Consider the following 20,048-nt stretch of genomic DNA (forward strand, 5'->3'; position numbering starts at 1 on the left):
TGGATGCAGTGTGTTAGTGGTGGTGAGGGGGTGGGGGTCTTCCAGACAGGACAGAGACAATCAGCAGTGTTCTCCAATGCACAGTAGAACAGTTTATTTAAAAACAATGCATTCAGTACTGTGTTTGGCACACGAGGCAGTGAGGCAGGTACATTCACACTCAACAGGTATACAAGTAGGGAGCCGTCGAAGCAAATCATTGTGTTTTCGTCACAAACTACAGTCACAATATACACACGATTACCTCTACTAAAGAAAGATGGTCATCCTTGTTGACCAAGAAGGCGGAAGATATTTACATGTTCCTCAGTCCAGCCATGCTGACTCCTCTCAGGTCTCCAAGGCCCTGTCCGTCCGGCACCATGTTTCTCAGGGCAGCTGAGGCCACCTGTCACGGGAGATGGGAGTCCGATCCTAAGGGCCGCAGCTTCTCCCAAAGAGCGAGAGTGCTTCTGATGTAGTTGAGAAGGAGTGAAGTCTTCGATGCCAGTCTTTCAGCATAAAATGGCATTTTCCAAAATAAATGCATCATCAAGTATGTGAGGGGAGGGCTCTATGGTTATGACAATATAAGAAGCATTTATTTTCCCTGATGCATGCTTCTTGCTCATTTCTTTAATAACTTACATTCACTGTTCTCCCACCTTTTGGTTTCATCCTTACTCTGAAAAAAGTTTTTGTTCCTCATTCTACATTGGCATAACATGCTTTAAAGAGATACTGAGATGAAGTGGTGAAACCAAGTAGGTCAAGTGAGAGAAGATATCACAAACATTCTTTTGTCTTGACTTCTGATTTATGCTTCACAATGGATTGTCAGCTTCCCTTCTAAAGAATGGAGGCAGCATGGTGTGCTGGAGTAGAACCAGTGGTCAGGAGACCCAGACTCTAACTGCAGTTAACTAGCTGGGCAGCTAAATCACTTCCTACTTTGTGGACCTCACCTGTTTCATCTCCATGCTGAAGATGTTGATCTAGACCTGAGATAATGTCTAGATCTGTGAAGTTCTGCTATGTTTGTAGTTGACTCTTCTATGTGAATAAACGATGCTGCGTTGTGATGTTTCAATATTTTGTTCTGTGTCCTGGGAGAATTTCAGTGCTAATTGCTGATGCTTGGTGATAGGATCTCAATTCATCAATATAAAGCCCTACCAGGGCCCTTGGCCGGAAGGCTCCTTTTCTGCATAATAAGGGCTTAGATTTGGATTTTGAAATGTGGTTCAAGAGTGTTTAGATGTGGAGACCAATTGTTCTAAGTCTTGCAAAATGATCTAGATTCCAGATTTCAGAGGAAAACCTCCCTTTCCTTTTTGTAAGTACTTCAGTGACTTTGTTCCACATCTACACATGATCAAACTTCTCTCCTATAATCTACCAATTTTTCTAACCTACTTCCCTACCTCAAGATACTATGGGAGTGACTGGTTCCTCAAGGCTGATTTTGCTGTGAATTTGTTCATGACAAAATGGGGCCTGCTATCAAATCCTTTCTGCTTGTGGCTATGGACTTATCTCTTTGGTGTCCAGAAAAAAGCCAGGGGGTGAAGGTATATTTTGTGCCCAGGCTGCATGCAATTTGTTGTGAATACAGAAAAGCATCTGAACATGTACCTGATTCATTTAAAACAAAATGTAGCTTATTCAGTATAAAGAAGCAAGCTCATTTCAATGACTACTAAGAAGTACAGAAAACAGAGGGATACCTTGGCTTTTCAAACATAAGATAGACAATGTTTAAGTTGAGTTTCAAACATTTGTAGTCTAGAAATGCCTTACAGACCCTACAGGATATTTTACTACAGCAAGTAAAGTAGATTTTGCCTGCTATGATCTAATTTTGATTTACTACATAAAGAATAAAAGCCTATGTCCACTTATTATGTTTGAGGAATTAAATACATTTTTTCCCAGTATTGCCTTTCAAAAGATCTAATCAAATCCACCTAAGAATGATTTCCATCAGAAAAACCTTTAATTTGCAAACCAAACTTGTTCTGTGGCTCACCAGAGTATTTGGTTTCTAAACACTCTTGTTAAATGGGGAATTCGCTTACAACTAGTGGGAGCACAACTGCTCAATGCCCAGGGGACTGCAGTGGTAGGTTCTTTCAAGGTCCAGCCTTACACTAGCATAGGTAGGGGCAAGGTATCACATGTTGCCTTCCTCATGTTTACCCAATGGAGTTCTTATTTGTGGTATTTATTGCCCTTCAGAAACTTTTAGGGGGGCAAAAAAGCCCAGCCTGGTGCATATTCGAGCCTTGGGCATGAGGCTTAGCAGGTGTCCCTTAATGAAGTAAAGACATGTGAACCATGGAGCCTCTGCAGGTGTGGCGGGGCTAGGTAAGCTTACTGGATGTCTGTTCTTCTCCTGCTCCTGTGCAAGCACTGATTTCTGCATGCTATGATGGAGAATGAGAAGCAAGTGGACAGGGAAAATTTGAGATTTGGGGAAACAGGCCATGGACTACAGGATATGAGAAAAGATCAGCTAAACATGGTTTCAACTGGCAGTTAAATTAAAGAATGTTTACCTGGAAGCTTGCCCTTAGAGATTAGAAAAACCATGGCTGGTAGTCCCCCAAAGTACTGAGTGGTGTGTTGAGAAGTTCCTAAGAGTCACATGGCTAGGAAATATTTTGAACACTTCAGGGTCCTTAGCCTCAAGGACCCAATAATATACTAAAAATTAGTAGATCTAACTAAAGTAGAAATGCCTCCTTGTGGGGAGGGGGCACTTGGGAGTTTCTCCAAAGCCACTGCCAGCCTCTCCCCTGTTTGGTACTCTCGGACTCAGCAGCTGTTCAGGTGGTGCCGTGCTGGAGCTCCTGAAAACATGTTGTTACATGTTCAGCTGGTTGACATAAAGTTAGTAGCTTGAAACCGTCTATGTTGAGAATATTTATACCACGGAAATTGGCAAGAGCTACACATCAGGGCGCCACCTTTTCCAGATCCAGTTGTGAAATATTTAGCAGCACACCAAAGAGCCGCAATTGTCTCTGACTCCCACAGAAAGAAAATCAAAGGAGGCCTTCAGTAACTCTGATGATTAAAGGCATGTGCACAGCTATCAAAAGGAACCTGGCCAAAACGTCATTAGCATGGTGGCACCTTATTCAACAGAGGTTGATACAGGGCAGCCAGTGACAACTGGTTCAGTTGGTCTTAGAATTTTATACTCAGTCTTAGAATTTTAACTCCTTCAATTTCCTTTTTTGATTGGTTTCATTTTAACCTGAGGATCTTTGCATTTTGCGCATAACCTGTAGGTTAAGAAATCAGACCCCTTTAGGAATATTTTAGGCTCTGGGAATGACATCCAAGTAGAATCTGAATGAGTCATTTAACTTCCCTGTTTCTCAGTCTATCTATTTGTAAAGACGAATGACCTGAGATCTGCCTCTCCTTTTGAAATATCAAAAGCGAAATACAGAGAGCTGGCCTTGGGGTAAAGTATATTAAAGCTATGTCCCTCACTCCGACTGTCTTCAGGCTTGAATCCATTCTGACTAAATTAACCAGTTACTATTTGCTTACAAATCAGTGACAGGTCAATTCAGCCAAAACAGTTGAATAGTTGAATCACTAAGACTGTGTCTATATTGCCATGTATTATGATAACTTCAAGGAACAGATGTGATACTAATTGCATGAGGAGTGATAAGCATTCAGCTACTTTGGTCAAAATGGTATATATGACTTTGCTATATATTATTTGTTTTCAAATGCTGGGGACCTCAGAATTACCTGGGAATCTTTATAAGCTTAGCTTATCCTAGGACATTCTGAGTCAAAGGTCTGGGGTGGGGAGCAAGAGTTGTGTTTTAAAGAGCTCCTCGTGTCATACAGCTTTGTTTGCTGGTGGATCAGCAGCATGATCCAGGTCCTAACCCCATAACCCTATTGTAATCTTAGATTGGCGTCAGCTTTTCTGTGACAGGCTCTTCACTGTGATTTCACTGTAATTAACAACATGAGAATGGGCTTCATTGAGGATAACAACATCTGTTAAAACACGTATCTTCAATAAGAAGTCATCACAATAAAAACAAATTTTAGGATATACTGTGTAATACAATAATGACATTCTAAAATCTTTCCCATTTCAAACGTTAAACCTGTGTGGCAAAGCAATCAGAATGTGGGAGAGGCATATTTAGTTATTTTGATCCTTGGTGTCAATTCACCTATGGCCTTGATTAATTGGGCCACAGAGCCCAGGTAGGTCAGTCAGGTGGCCCAGAGCCTCTAACTCTCTGGCACCTGCGATGCTCCATCTGGGGGTTTTAGCCACATACACACGATCCCAACAATCTTTATAAGCAAAAGCACAGTTCTGCATATTCTGGGAGAAGGAGAGGCTACACAGATACTTTTGCCTAGCACATTTAAACAATTTGAAGAAAAGGGATTTAAGGATCCAGATTTATACAGAAAATTGTTTGGTCTGTTATTTTGCACCAGAAGACTCAGTTCAACATTATTCATTATTCGCATCTTCTTAACATACTAAACTAATGCAATAATGCAAAGTTGGCTGTTGAAATTACTTGCAATGTGGAAGGCATTGACAAAAGTTATTCCTTACCTCAACAGGCCCCAGCTGAAAATAATACACATGGAGCAAAACAACAAGTGAAATTTTCTTGGGTTAAATAAACTGAATACGAATTTTCAAAAGAAGTACATAACTGTTCTCAGGATTCAGCGTTTAAATTGTGCATATATATTGCTAAAACCAGGTTTTATAAAGTGGATATTGAATTACTGGATGAGATTCTAGCTGTCAACTGTGAACTGTCAGTAACTAAATTGTGATTTACCAGAATCATGATTTGCCAAGGGGGTTTTCTCTCATTTCAGGGAAGAATGCAGGTTATTATCAGTGGATGTTGTATGCTTAGGCACCATCTCCCTAACTGTCTACACTGACAAATAAATACTTTTGGGGGGGGCGGTGAGGGAGAATAAATTTTCCTCCTTTACAGTGTACTTTCTGTGCCATGAGGACCCCAGACTAAAATACTTTCTTTTTGGGCCCATCTTCATTTGATGCTGGTAAAGGAGGAGATGGAGAGTCATAAATTTTCCTACTGATTATCTATGTAATCTTGGGAAAATCATTTAGCCTGTTTCTCCAGTTCTCATTTGTAACGTCAAGGATTAGGACTATAGAAGTTGAAAGGCTCTTCCATTTCTGGTATCCTATGGTTCTACAATTCTGTCCCTGCTTCCCCTGACCTCAGGTCAACCTTTCTTTGCTCTTTAAGAGTGCCCAATAACTACTGCTTGGCCCAAAGTCATAAGAAATGCTCTTCCATTCCTTAGCTTCCCCACCAAATTAGGTTAGTCATGGCACTCACATTCGTGGATAACTGGAGGCCCGGACACAAGGAGGCTGGAAGACCCTCTCCCCTCGCATGTCCTGGCTGGCAGCCCCATGGTCACGTGCATGACATCAAGGTCATAGGCAGATGGTACGGCAGTCACAGCACTGCTAGGCACACACCACTACTAAACATACACCACTTTTACAATGGTCAAGGACACTTAAGACACAGAAGCAAAAGCAGAGGAACTATAAATGTTTTAATCATCAGGTATGGGAAAGATTTCTGGGTCTGGGAGGAATTCTTAATACCTCACTTTAGCTCTCTATCCCGTTTTAAATATCTGCACATGATTCCCAGAATAATCCATGAAAAATGGTCAGTGGACTGGCATTAAGCTGGTCACTAAATGTTTGTGGGTTTTTTTCCTCCTCTGCAACTGAATTGGTCATTTTTGTAGGTATCATATGCAGATGGCTTGGAGGGCTGTATGGTGAAATTTGTCCCAACATCTGAGGGTGGATTCTGGTGTGAGTATCCCAGAAGAGGAGAGGGTCTGACAAAAGGATGTACTTAACCTGGAACCAAAAAAGCAAGGACAGTGCAAAAGCCAGGGGTTTGTATCTGAGTTGAATCAGGAGTGAGGATTCAATAGTTCTGGATCTTCCTGTTTCACTGCTCTTGACCGCAAAGGCCCGGGAGTTCCAGTTACTTACACCACTGCCTTTCTAATCAGGACTCATGGGACCCGCCAACCCTCTGGTCGTGACAGTGGTTATATAGATTTGATCTTTGAAACGGTCTTTAAAAACAACAAGAGATTGTATATGATCAGCTAGCGGCTGCGTTTCTCTGTGCTGGAACTATTATAGGTCAAGGGCACAATTAACAAAAGTAACAGTAAAAGCTGCCATATATCGAGTGCTTACTATATGCTGAAAACTGGGATAGATCGTTTACCCACATTCGCCACCTAATTTTTCCAATAGGATGGATGTAGTCTGTGCAGAAAGAATTTGTGAGAACTGTGGTTAACCCCTATGGCAGGGCTTGGGGTTTTCTTCAGAGATTTTTGAAGAAAAGGGAAGGGTGGTCTTTTTGGATCAGTTCCAGGAAATCCTGCCTGGAAATGGGATAAGACTGATCTCTAAGAAAAAAAAAAAAAAAAAAAAAGACTGATCTCTAAGCCTTCTGTTCTGAGAAACAAGCCTGTTTTCTCAAAATTCTGAGTTCCTGTGAAAGCAGCAGATGAAATGATGCTGGAAAAAGTCCCCTTGTTCTGAAGTTAAGATGGAACCAAGAGTGATGTGAGATGTAAAACGTCTTCCTGAACTTAAAAAGACCCCAAAAAACCTCCCAAAAAACAACAGCAACAACAACAAAAACCAAACAAAAAACAAACAAACAAACAAAAAAACCCAAATGGCATTATGATGAGGTCTACTTTAAAAATCCACATAGAACAATGAACTGTTTTTAGGGATTCTGGTCTTTTGCTCTCTTAATCTGCCTGGTTCAACGTGTCTACATATTTATATTTAGTGAAATCTAATGGGCACATTGGGATTAAAACTCCAGAGTCAGGATCTGGCCCATGTAACATTGGCATTAATATCACTTAGCTGTAACCAAATGAACTAAGTGCTTAGGAAAAGCCAACTAAACACTTCTGTCAGTTATCAATCTCACAGCGATCCTAACAGAGCACAGCATGAACACTGGAGCACTGTCTTCTTTAAAGTGATAGGGAACAAGCATGGGGTGGTTTTGATGCCCATCTAATGATACCAGTGAATTTAAAGGTTTTTTTTTTTTTTTTTTTTTTTTACCGTCTATTCTCTAATTATTTCAAATATTGAGCTGTGTTAGTATTTCCCCTTTTGAAACATCCATTCCTGTCTCTTCCTGTTTGGATTGCCATTCATAGAGCATTGTAAAATGTGTCACAATTGGTAACACATTTGAACCTGTATGGTTTTTCTTCCACTAGTTAACATCTGGATTTATGTAAGCTGCTCCAGTTAGCTTTCTGGAAAAAAAAAAAAAAAAAAAAAAAGCGAGACAGGACAGCTCTGCTTTAGGACCAGGAGGCAGATGAGCATCAGAACTCTGTCTTCTCTTATTGTATTTGGTTTAATTTGCAGCATGATTATACCTTCCCAAAGAGGGACAGTGAGCTGATGACTGAACAACAGCAATTATTTTAAACAGCATTGTAACATTACAAGCAATCTAGGATGAGATTTCTGGAAAAGAAAAAGCTACCCCACCCAGATGTATTACAAATGTGCTTGACTGGCATTTGGAAAGAAGAAAAAAAAAACTCTTATTAAAATTTAACATCAACTTGGCCAGACTTTGGGCTGAACTGGAAGAACAAAGTGCTGCTCAGTGAAAAGCCAGGGATGGGAGTGATGTGATTTCTACTTCTAAGACTGAAATAATAAAAAAAGAGAATGGCCAACTAATTCCTTCATGGCAGGTCTACACAGTTCAAATTTCAAGTGTTATTTTGTACCAAATCTTGCTATTACCCAATGGCTTTTCCTTATGAAAGGCTTAATTTTTAGAGATATACAGATTTAGATATACAGATTTCAGTGGGAAAAGGAACTATCCACTGTCTATAATTGTTTGGAAGAGAACAGATGGTTCTGAGCGGTGCTGGTGGACACAATGATGCTGAAGATGACCTCACCTCAGCACTATTCACATGGTGGCCTGTCCTGGTCAACTTTGAATCTCCTACTTTGCTCTAACCCTCCTGGTTTGCAAAGACTCGGCACGGGCACCATGGTCACAATACTTTAGGTTAGACAGAGATTCCATAAAAGCTTCTAAGCATTCTTCTTCCTTTTCCTCTATATGTTCCAGGCTCTTAAGCTGACTCATTGCGTTTATATTCTGAGAGATTTCCCAGCCAAGTGCTTGGGTTGGGATTGTGGGAGGCACTAAACTCAGGCTGGAATGCCCTTGCCGATGTGGCAATAGAATGATTTGCCATAATGGCACTCATGTCAAGAGATGCAATCCCGCCCATGACATAAATTTTCTTTGTGTTAGTGAAAGATGCACTGCATTATATGCCACTCACCACAGAGGGACCACTCTGCTATAGAACGACTGCATGGACTAAAAGTAATCATAAGGGGATCCATCATGATTTGGTCAATTTGTCATGAAATATCAAAGTTACCCAGAGCCTTGAACACATTAAACAAGTACAAATGCAACACATACACACAAAGCTAATTTAATATGATTCCTAGCAAATTATTAAACTCCACAGTGATGGGGCAAGGGGTTGTAGGGAAAGAGACCGAGAATGACAGAAATAGAGAGTGAGAGATGAGATATGCAAACAATTTTTTTTGTTTCCATTTTAAAGAGTCTGATCCCGCCCAGGCAAAACTGAAATCCTGCCCAAACTGGCCAGAGGCCTGTGACTATGAGGACTGTATCTCAAAGCTGCAGGAACTACAGCTCTAGTCCTCATAAAAAAGGGAGGCAGTTTATTATCAAAATACAAACACGAAAATACTTCAAACCATTTCATTAGCAGCATAGTTCCAAATGCAACATTCCCTTTATCAATCAAGTTTAAATCATGTGGCTTCAACTCATTTGTCTTGCCAAGACCCTTAAAAGAGCAGTGCAAAAGAGGGAGAGAAGACATCTTTCCTTTTAAATGGCAGACAATCTTTATAAGGAATTCTCTAGGGTTCTATTCTGAAGACTATTCCATTTGATTTGGGGCACTTTTTAAATGGCCATTTGGCACTTCTGTTCAGAGTCTTAGGCACAGTGTGACAGAGTCAGCTTGGTGAGCCCTTCCCCATGCATTCGGTACAGCAGCTGGAACTCAGCAGGCAGCTGGTGTGATTCCTGCCACTTGGTGGTAAATTTGGTTCCTTTTTTGTCATAGTAATGGTATGGAAGATCTTCCCTTGTGTTGGGGTCAAATCCAAAAGGCCAGAATCCATACAAGTGGATCTCTTCACATATTGCTGATGCAAGGGTGTACATAAGAATACCTGTGCTCAGCCGTTTGGGTGACAAATGTTTGTTTTTCCAGTACCTGTGGAATAATAAGTACATGTGGATTCAGAGGCCAGTGCTGATTTCAATCGGAGAAGGTCAATATGACTGGGCCAGGAGATGGATTTGTACATGTAACTGAAATAGTACTTGCCTTTTCTGCCCTCCCCTCCCCTCCCCCTAATAGTACTGGCTTTGAATCTATCTTTTAGACTACAGAACACCTCTGGGCAGGACTGGCTACATAATTTGTGAGACCCAGCATAAAATGGAAATGTGGGCCCTTCCTTCAAAATTCACTGAGATTTTCAAGAGGGAGATAGTAGAGCATTAAATCAAGCACTGGACCCTTCTGAGCACAGCTTCTGTGTGACTGACTGTACAGGCTGTACATGTCTGATGCCAGTCCTACCTCTCAGTTGTCCTAAGGAGTGGTGGCTCTGACTCGGTGGTGACAACGCAGAAGGCCAGGAATGAGAATGACTATGTTTCTCATAGTCATTAACCTAAGGGCACCTCCTGTGTCACTCTCTTACCCTAGAGATTAAATCTTTCTTATTTGGTCTGGAGAGAGTGTGGGGATTTATTTTTCTGTACCTTCTTATAAAAAAAACCATATTCTCTGTTCCTTTGTTTACTAGCTAGGAGCTCCAGAGCCCTTCTTAAGCATGCCGGGGTCTAAGAAAAGTATTTAAACACTTTCTGAATTAAAAAAAAAAAAAGTTAAATTGTGGCTATTTTCCTTCCAATTCCTTTGCATATTTATACAGTAGTTTGAAACCTTCCTACCTATACTACCACATATTTGAGAGTGCTGGTGTGTGTGTGTGTGTGTGTGTGTGTGTGTGTATCATTAGCTATGCAGGTGAAATTAAACTGTTCATGAATCAAGTTTCTATGGACTGTATTTCCTTTGAGTTTTCATTGAAGCAAGGTATTTGGTTCAAGCCCGAGTGACGGTGAAGACTTATGGCTAATTCCACGGTCCTTCTGAAAAGCTGGGGGCAGGACAGGCCACACAGGCCAATTTCCTGAAGTTTCCAAGCATGTGTAGTTCTTTACTACTTGAAAGCTTCATACATAGATCTTTCCCCATTCCAGTTGAAATTTAAAAGTTTAGTCTTGGCTTTTCTTACCTAGGAAGTTAGAATGACTTCTGACAATTCTTTTGGTATGGCTGAACTTAAATAAAGCAAGAGGGGAGGCAAAATGATGTGGTCAAAAGACCAGAGGAGGACAGGTTAGTGGGGGGTCTGGCTTCTAATTCTGTTTCTGCCCATTTTGGGCAGTGACATTGGGTAAATAGCTCCTTTTCTTTGTACCTCAGTTGATTCATCTTTAAACTTAGGAGTTGGGCTACATTACTTCTCAAAAAAATGACGATACATCCTGGGAAACTAGGATAGTCCCAAATTTTATTATCCTGTTGTCATTATTAATAGCACCCTCTTTCTCTCAAAGACAAAGTTCCAGTTTAGACTATATATTATAATCCTAACCCTACCTGTTAGATATATACCACTTGATTAGATGATAATTCCTCCTTCTGTGAGAGGTCAACTAAACAGATCTTAAGTTTGGGAGACTTTAGAGGATTATAGGATGGAGATAAAAATCTTTAGAAATCCCTGGTTACCAGTCCTCCCAGAACTCATTTTAACTCATAGGACTATCTGGACAGTATGTTAGGACACGGAGGCTATTTGTAGACAGGAAATTAGAGTTGAGGCAGTTTCCTCAGATGATTTAAAGAAAAAAACCTTACAATCAATTTTGCTTTATAAAATTCCCTGGACAGGGGCTCTGAATTCTGCCTACACATTAGAATCATCTGGAGAGTAATTAAGAAAAACAGATATGTGGGCCTTCCCCCTGCCCCCTTCCAGATAAATTTACATTAGAATTCCTTGAAGTAGAAACAAGCAACAGTATTTTTAAAAGTTCTCCAGGTGATTCTAATGTACAGAGTTAAGACTCATCAGAATAGACAAAAAAAAAAAAATTGAATTTCTGGTCAATCTCTCTATCAAATTATAAGGCATAACAACAAGCTCATAAAATACCCTTCACATGTTTTGGCACTGAAATCCCAAATGATAAAGGCTGATTATACAATTTATGATTTTCTAGTCTTGGACATCGATAAAACACCCAAATATCAAATAAAAAGGGACATTTTAAGTCAATTGCATCATTTTTTAGAAAACTACTTGGTTTGACTAATTTTGCCATTGGCATTATCGGGGCCTAGCTATCCATTTAAAGAAAATTCTTGATTTTTGATGATTTCCATGACTGCCGGTCAGGCTTACCACCAAGATAGGAGACAGGAGGGAATAGAGAGGGGAGACCGATGAAACACCAATTTCCCCATTTGGCACTTGTTACCAGCTGGGGGTAGAAGATAGAACTTCTTACCTAGAATGATTCATTCTTTCATTACAAAAACATAAGAGTTTGCCCTAAAGTGCTAAGCTAACAACAAGTAACTAATCAGATACCTCCCACCCCCAAGAGATTACAATATTGATTTGCCATCTGGTGGGGTAAGACTTAAAGGCAATAAAATATACACACCTGTTGACATGTTGCATTATATTTCCAGGCCAAGCCAATTGGACCTTTAACTGACCTCTGTGTTCAACAAAAAAGTCAACTAATGTCCTGGTAACAGTTGCTGAAGTGTGGAAGAAAAATGCAGGGATCCAAAGAATGGCCCCATCGAGCTTTTTTAAACTGAGGAAAAAGTTGTTACGGTCCTGAATGGTCAAAAGATTGTTGTAATATTTTTCCAGAATGCTGGGGTTGAAGGTGGTAAGGTTGGTTTTCCTTCCAACATCTCTTTGGAAAGCCTCCGTAGGGGCAAAATTGCAACGGAAAACAAAATCTGACTTATCTATTTCTTGTCCACACCGGCTCCCTGTCAGGATCCCACTATTTCCAACCACAGCACAGATATTAAAATGCTTATTCACAATGGGTGATACATCTGGAAGCAGTGATCGGAAGTTATTGCTAATAGAGAAAACATATTTATGGCTGGAATAATCATAGTGCATCAGTTGTCCGATCCGAACACTATTCTTGGTCAAAGAAAAATTTTTTATTACATCGACATGCTGAAGAATTTCTTGCCTAAAATGAAAAGAAATTCATTAAATGCATCCCATTCAAAAGAACTGATTTTCCATCTTATGTCTTATGCTGCCATTCCATTCAGACAAGAATCGTAGGTACATCGTATCCAAGAAAGATTATACATTCATAGTGATTGTGGTTGTTGGGGAAAAGACTGCTTCAGAATCCACAGACATGCTAATTTCTCAGCCAAGTTCTGGATGTAATCCTTCAAGGCTTATCAGTGGTGTAACTTACAGTTCTAGCTGCCATTCTTTGGTTTTCTGTTCCACGTGAAAAGTATATTTGATCAAGGAGGAGGCATAGGCCAAACTATGTCAGAAAATACAGGGAGACAATTTACACAGGCTCCAAAGAGCTCACATGAATGCACAAACACTGGTGACTTAGAGTTTGTAACTAGGGACTACTTGCTTGCTATTGGACTGCAGTGTTCAAGGAATATCAAATATCGCTGGTATCCAAATAAGAGCCAAATAGCTATGAGTCAGTATAGTACTATCTATTATTAAAATATGGAAATGGTAGTATCAGTGAGTGTAGTTGAATATTTAATAGAAATGAGATGATAATCTCATTAAGGTCCTTTGAATAATGAAACAGGAGTATTTTTCTGCTTGATTGTATAGAAACACAATTTAGCTGGAGTAACCTAATCCTTAGAAAAAGAGGCTATGGTAAACGCTGAAAATGTGTGTATTTTCTAAGAATTCAGAGGATAAACCAGGCAAGGGTGATACTTAGCACTAATTTCAGGTTGCCTTCATGTTGAGCTTTAAGTAAAAGTAAGCATTTCCTCTTAAAGTTTCAGCTATTTAAAATATTTAAGAGAGACCAATAATATGTTACTTTGCTACTGGATTCTCTAATTCCAAGAAATCACAATGTGAATTTCCTTTGTCTTTTGCCTAAAAAATAAAAGGACTGAAGCTAAATGTTTTGTATATCATCACTTTACCTGGAACTTTATTTTAAAAAATTTCTTCATTTGTCAAAGTATAAAGCAACATAAACTGAAAGCTTTAATCTAAAACCTCCAAAGTTACTGATACTGCTCTTTACAAACTATTCTTTACCTGTTATAAAGGTAAATTTAAAATGATACTGGGAAAATTAGAGCCTGTGAAATAGATGGATTGAAAGGAGGGAAGTTTTGAGAAGGAAATATTGTTCTGACTGGTCGTGGCCTAGTGTGGGAAGAAAATTCTTATTCAGTTAGAAATATGTTTTGGGGAAGGTATTATGTATACTGCCATTAAAGTTTTCTGTGTTGTCTCTAGAACTAATATTGGCCTAGGAACTGAATAGTTTAAAAGAAAGGCACATCTGTGGTTTTAGAATTAATTATTGCCAGGGAGTAAATTTCTAATTAAACAGCATTTAAAAAATTTTAATAATAATCACATGACTATATCAGCTTTTCAAGTAAACAACATTTTCATGACACCATACATATCTAGTGAATTTAATTCTGTCATTAACTTAAAAAAGAGTGCAGAAACCAGAAATGCTATGACCAAACACAACCCTCTAAACCACTAAACCCTCTAAGTGTAAAATAAGTATTCACACCCCTAATGAATACACTAGATGGCTCACATTCCATTTAGCAGCATAATAATCCCACCAACAAGGAAGGAGTAATGACTTATCTGGGGGTTGCTAAGAGGAGACCAGAATCACTCAAGATAAAAAATTTGAATAAATCTCATTCTTTCCCACCTCACACACAGACACACACACACACACACACACACACAAACCCCATACATACACACACATAAACTCCCTCATGTACAAACAGGCTGTTATAAGACAACCTATAAAAATGATGTTGGATAGCTTTTATAATATGTTAAGGGCTATAAAGGTTTAATGAAAACAAATAGGTAAAACCAAAACAAAACCATACTTAGATACCTGCATATATTTAGGCTAAGATTTTTCACTAATAATTGACAGGGGCAGATTATGGTATTTGCTGCTGCGTGTTTCAGGGTGAGACAATTCTATTTTATTACATTAAGAAATATTTTTTTCTCAGTGGGAGAATGAAATGCCTTAGGTGGTCTTTATGCAATTAACTTTTTATGTATGTATGTATGTATGTATGTATGTGTATATGTATGTATCTAGTAGATGGCTTTGGCAGTATTACCCATGCCTGTTAACTGTAAATCATTGTGCTCAATTAAGCCCAAGTTAGGGAGGATATTGGAAATGTCTTTTTCTCTTCCATTCAAATTGGTCTTCTTGATGTTTTCTTTTTAGGAGAGGGCACTACATGCATAAAGAGGGGTTACCAATCAGCCTTTGTGCAGTCAGGCTGAGTAGACAATGCAAATAACACCTCGGGATGAGGGGCAGATTTTACTTTTTTTTTTCTTTTTTTTCTTTTTTTGCATTATTTTGTTTTGAACTCCAGAATTCAAAACCACTTTCGGATCTTTTCCCCCTATCCTACCTTTGATGCAAAAACGCTGTCCGATTAAATGTCCACTTAGAAGGTTTCTCCTGGAGTTCGTGGGTCAGAGAATTCGTAATGGGCACAAAAGACGGATCTAGAAACTTCAGCGCAAACTGTGACCTGGAGAGGAGCACGAGTACACAGACAGGCGAGCTGGCCTCAGCTGGGGCGGCCGGGGTGGCGGGTAGAGCCCCGCGGCTGGGGCGCGGCGGGGGGGCGGGGGGCGCGCACCTGGCGCACGCGCGGGCCGCATCCCGGCCGGGCCGCTCTCCCTCGGTCCCCTCTGGCTCCCACGCACGCCCGGGGCGGGGAGGGAGCAACCCGGGGAAATCCGCCTCCATTGTCCACCCCTGGTGCGGGAGAGACCGTAAGATGGCCGTCTGCGGAGAGCAGGGCCGGGAGCCGGGCCCGCGGCGCCGGGAGGCCCGGGCGTCAGCACCGCGGACAGCGCCCCCCCCCCCCCCCCCCCCCGGGGGCGGAGGCGCGGATGGTCGGAGAGAGGCCGAGGATGCCGGAGACCGGGGGGGCCGGGGGCGGCTCCGGCCTTAACCTCTTAGTTCCCGAGCCTCGCTGACTTCGCTCCCTGTCCCCGCCCGGGGACCCCCCCCCCCGCCCCCCGCCCCGGGGCCGCGAGCCTGCTCCGCTCTTGTTGCCCCGATCCGGCTTCCCTGGGCCGCGTGGACCACAGGTTGCCCGCTGTGTGCGACACCTGCCCGCAGGAGGGCCCCCCGGGAGAGCTCCTAAGGGTCACGGGAAGGCGCAGGGGCTCTCGAGGGGTCGCGCCGGGCTGCACCTGGCGCCTTCCCGGTGCAGCCCCTCGCCCGGGGTGACCCGGCCCAGGGGCGAGGGCGGGCGGCCCCAAGGAGGCTGCTTCCCGCAGAGGGCGGAGGGATCGCAGGATCCGGGAAAGGCCGTGGGGGAGGGGAGGGGAGTGGAGGGGAGGGGGCGGGGGCGGGTGCCTGGAGGCAGCAGGGGGAAGGGAAATGCCCCGGGGGCTTCAGGGGGACAGGCCGCGCCGCGTTTGCTGGGGTGTGGGTGGGGGGAGAGGAGCGAGGACCGCGCCAGGGGAGTCCAGCGCCTGCGCCATTGAGGCCGCCCTGGGCCGCCGAGTCCGGCCGCCGAGCCCGCGGACGCCGCACCGGGAAGGCGCTCAGCTCAGGCAAGAGCATCTCCCCGGCTCGGCGCCCCCTACACGCGCACACACGCGCGCACACACACACACACGCACGCACTGCCTCTCCCTCCATCATCGTTCTCCTTAAACCCTCCCCCCATTTTTGAGATGGGGGAAGGGATGCCGAGGAGGAATAACGAGAAATGCAATCCCATCGATTAGGACCACGGCTTTTAGGGGCTTTGGTTCAAAAAAAGAAAAAAAAAAAAAAGGACGGGGGGTGGGTAGGGAAGATCAGAGAGGGGAGTGGAAGGACCACGCAGTTATCTTGCCCAAAGTGTGTCGGAGAAGCCAAAACACCCCCTGCCCGGTTCCCCCTCCCCTCCCCCCCTCCCCCCGCAAACCAGGTACCCGAGGCCGCTCAGACCGGGGCCCGCACTCACCGGAACCCCGCGTGGAACATGTACATTCGGGGCGCCCCCGGGTTGGCGTACTTGGGAGTGGTGAAGATGTTCTCCTTTTTCAGGGACACGTAGCTGATGAGCGATAGGATCAGCAGGGCGACGCTGAGCATGACCAGCCCCAGCACACTGGCGACCCGGGCCATTTTGCAGTGTCTCATCCCGGGCTGCGCCGGGATCAGGGGAAGCAGGGGAGTCGGTCCATGGAGCGGCCGGCAGCTCGCCGGCGTGCCAGCGTGTGCGTGTGAGTGTGTGTGTTCGCGCGCGCGTGTCGGCGCGTGTGGCGGGGGAGGGGGGCCGGGCCGGGGCGCCGCGGAGGCCCGGGGAGGGGGGGGGCAGGAGCCCGCCGAGAGCCGACCCCGGGCAGGGCGGGTGCCGGAGGGTCTGCGCGGCTGCGGCGGGGGCGGGGGGCGCGGGCGCGGGGCGTCCCCGGCCGCGGCTCAGGCTCCCCCGCGCGTAGCCCGCGCGCCTGCCGTCGCCGCCGCCGCCTGCAAGATGGATGTGGTTGGAATAACGCGACGGTTGGGTCTAAGCCCGGGGATTTAATTAACGAGCCCTCATCTCCCAAATAAGCGGGGGGAGGGGGGCCCAAGGAGGGGAGCTGGGGCTGGAAGGCGCAGCCCGCGTCACTGGGCTCCCCCGGCGAGGGTTGGCGCGACCAGGTGCCCGTGGCCACACGGGATCCCCGACTTGCTGCAAAGGACCCTTCGTTACTTTGTAAATGTGTTCAGGGTGGGGTGGTAAACAACTGCACTTGCCGTCCTGCAGGTTATTCAGCAGCTGCGCGCTTCTCCGAGACGCAGAGACGGCGCTTTTAGGAGGAGACACCCTTGCAAGCTCCTCTCCTCGGCACCGGCACTGAGGCACCGCCCTGAGCCCCACGCGGCCCAGCAGCCCAGCACCCCAGCAGGCCAGCACCCCAGCAAAGACGCCCCAACAGCTGCTGGGCCAGCCTGCCTTGTGAGCGCTTCAAACCTCCCTGGAATTTTCCAGAATCTCTCCCCTATCCACTTCCTGTGCCCATGACATACATTTTTTTTTCTCTCTCTTTCTCTCTAAAAGATGGGCAGTGCCTAGCAAGGTTATGAGGTGAGCTGTGAGTGTGGAGGGCCTTGTTCTAGCACACAGCAGGTGGCCCGGCCCTGTTGACCAGGCCTGGAGCAGTACTTCCTGATTTAAGTCTACACTGCCCACTCTCCTGACCCATCCCCTGGGCCAGCTCTTGGGGATGGGCCACCAGACAGCCTTGTGGGGGCCAGAAGCTAAAGGCACTATAAACTTTATAAATGCACAGAATTCTCTTGTGAAGGAGCTCAAGAACCAGGTAAGAGAGGCTGCCTCTAAGAGTGGAAGGAAAGCTCACCGCCTAACACTTTGCATTGCTTGACCTTCAGTTTGTTTTAGGATATTCGTATGTTGCCTGTTTTTTTTTGTTTGTTTTTTTTTGTTTTTTTTTTGTTGTTGTTGCCTGTTTTAATATTCATTGGAAATAAAAATTAATTCATTTTCAGTCAGGCTGCTGGATGCTGGGGCAACCCACATATTTCTTGAGTTCTGTTCTTTGCAATTAGCTTGTGGCTTCTTCCACTCTCGTCTTGTGCTTAGCCTGGTCCTTCCAATACTGGTCAATAAGCACTAATGAAAGAAGCTGGAGGTGAGAAACTGGCCTCTGAGAACCTTTTCCAGTAAGGCAAATGGATACTTTCCGAGATGGTTATGATTTCTTTCTCTCCTGAACTTCTTGCTTTATGGACTCTGGTGGACCTAATGTTATGATCTCTCTCTGGACCTCAAATTCCTCAAAGGGCTGAACTCCTGGACCGTAAACTACTGCAAAGCCAGGGCCCCATCTTCTTCCTTGCTATTTGCTCATACTGACCAGAAGTTGTCCCATGTAGAGGGCACGCTTAATAAATATTTGAGAACTGAATAAGGTCCCCTGTGAAAAACACGTGTCCAGTTGTGGACAGTGGCATTGCAAATGTTTGTTTTCAATGAATGACAAAGGCAGTTGCTCATTTTTCACTCATAGAAGACATTTCATACCAAAATCTAAAAATGTGGAATGGGGTGCGTGGGTGGCTCAGTCTGTTAGGCATCCAGCTTTTGATTTGGCTCAGGTGGTAATCTTGGGGTCAGGAGGTGGACCCCTAAGTCGGGCTCCATGCTAGATGTGGAGCCTGGGATTCTCTCTCTCCCTCTCTCAAAAAAAAAAAAAAAAATTAGAAAAGTAAAATGTGGGCCAAAAGGACACAAATAATCTTCTTTTTCTCATGGAGCTTTCTTTATTTAAAAAATGTTAGAAAAAGCCTGTACATCTGTATATGATGAATACTCAAATCCTATTTTTTGAATAATTACTATAGTTTCTTTTAATGAGAAGAGCATATAAATATAGTATAAAAGGCTAAAAGGAGTAAGATCTTCCCTTAGAGAGCTATCTAGGAATTACACATATTAGAAAAACTCTTCTTGATCAAGAAGTCAGAGAACATGCCATGGAGCCCAGAGTAAAGGTTACACTTTCCGGCTCTGGAGCCAGCAGACCTGACTTCGGAAGCTTACTCTGGCACCTACAGCTGTGTGACCTGGGCTAAGTTATCAGCCTCCTTGTGTTCCACGCTCCTCATCTGCAGAATCAGGATAAAAACCTTCCAGGAGTTGGGGGAAGATGAAACAAGGCATGTAAAGGCTTTGGCACAGCTCCGGGTATATTAAGCTGTTAATAAATATGAGCTAAACAGCTTGGGCAAGTTTACAGTGTCTTTCTCTGACCTCATAAATGACCCACTACAGAATGTATGGGAAGGGATGAACTTGGTGAGGCACTGTCATACAGGAAACGGTAAAAATCAAGAAGTTCTTTGGTTCTTTTTTAAAAAAAACAACATAATAGGCTTTCCTGGGACATATGATACAGACTCATTCTATCTGGATTTAAAGGTTGATATATTGCTTATGTTAGGCATACCTTTGTGAATCTTCTAAAAAAAAGTCCTAGTAGGATGATTCCCATATTGCATATGGGTCACTGAAAGTCCTATGATATAAAAAGGAACCAATTAGCCAGAAAATAAACCAGCGTGCAGGAATCCTGTGCCAGGCCTAAAGGTGAAAACGACAATTGCCAGAGGGAAAAAATTCTGGGGATGGTGCCTCGCAGAGCAACTGCAGTATTGGTCATGGAGTTTTTCAAGCCTGGGTTGATAGCTACTTAGTAAATTAAAAAATAATTAGGAATTTCTGCAGAATATCACTTAACAAGTTTCATTAGAAATGAGAGCTTAGGAGTTATGAGCATAGGAGAGTGAAAACAAGAAATACAGAAATGAAAGACCTCTCTGACTTATGTTTTCTAGGGGAACCGTTGTTTTGGACAAAAGTAATTCCCTCTCCCCCTCCATGAGTGCCCACCTTTTGCAAACATGGCTCTGTGACCCTGTCTAGTTCCTCACCAACTCGTATCTACCCAGAGTAGATTTCAGGCATTTTAG

At 43.6% G+C, this 20,048-nt stretch overlaps 1 protein-coding gene and 1 long non-coding RNA gene across 3 annotated transcripts in view; one reads left to right on the top strand and one right to left on the bottom strand.

The window, feature by feature from the left end:
* The window catches only part of LOC144310671 (uncharacterized), a 70,444-nt gene extending 51,620 nt beyond the window's left edge, over positions 1-18,824 (top strand). The window contains exons 1-3 of one of the 2 annotated variants that reach the window (XR_013376328.1): positions 15,985-16,138; positions 16,620-16,798; positions 17,323-18,824. This is a non-coding gene — a long non-coding RNA (uncharacterized LOC144310671). Of the gene's footprint in view, positions 1-15,984; positions 16,139-16,619; positions 16,799-17,322 lie in introns of those variants that run through there. The other variant, XR_013376329.1, reaches the window with a different exon arrangement.
* Positions 70-16,851, bottom strand: ST8SIA3 (ST8 alpha-N-acetyl-neuraminide alpha-2,8-sialyltransferase 3). Its single transcript, XM_077891923.1, has 4 exons — positions 16,537-16,851; positions 14,977-15,099; positions 11,952-12,509; positions 70-9,414 (listed from the first exon to the last, which is right to left on the bottom strand). The coding sequence occupies exons 1-4, from the start codon at positions 16,713-16,715 to the stop codon at positions 9,132-9,134; spliced, it is 1,143 nt and encodes a 380-aa protein (XP_077748049.1). The 5' UTR covers positions 16,716-16,851; the 3' UTR covers positions 70-9,131.
* Positions 18,825-20,048: the final 1,224 nt, after the last annotated feature.

This window comes from Canis aureus, chromosome 1 (genome assembly GCF_053574225.1).
Source record: "Canis aureus isolate CA01 chromosome 1, VMU_Caureus_v.1.0, whole genome shotgun sequence".
NCBI lineage: Eukaryota > Metazoa > Chordata > Mammalia > Carnivora > Canidae > Canis > Canis aureus.

Bases quoted from the DNA above. Each gene is read 5' to 3' on its own strand.
- ST8SIA3 (XM_077891923.1), bottom strand. From the start codon at position 16,715: ATGAGACACTGCAAAATGGCCCGGGTCGCCAGTGTGCTGGGGCTGGTC. The intron at 15,100-16,536 runs GTGAGTGCGGGC...GCTCCTCTCCAG, and splicing joins ATGTTCCACGCGGGGTTCCG to GTCACAGTTTGCGCTGAAGT. The intron at 12,510-14,976 runs GTAGGATAGGGG...TTTTCATTTTAG, and splicing joins ACAGCGTTTTTGCATCAAAG to GCAAGAAATTCTTCAGCATG.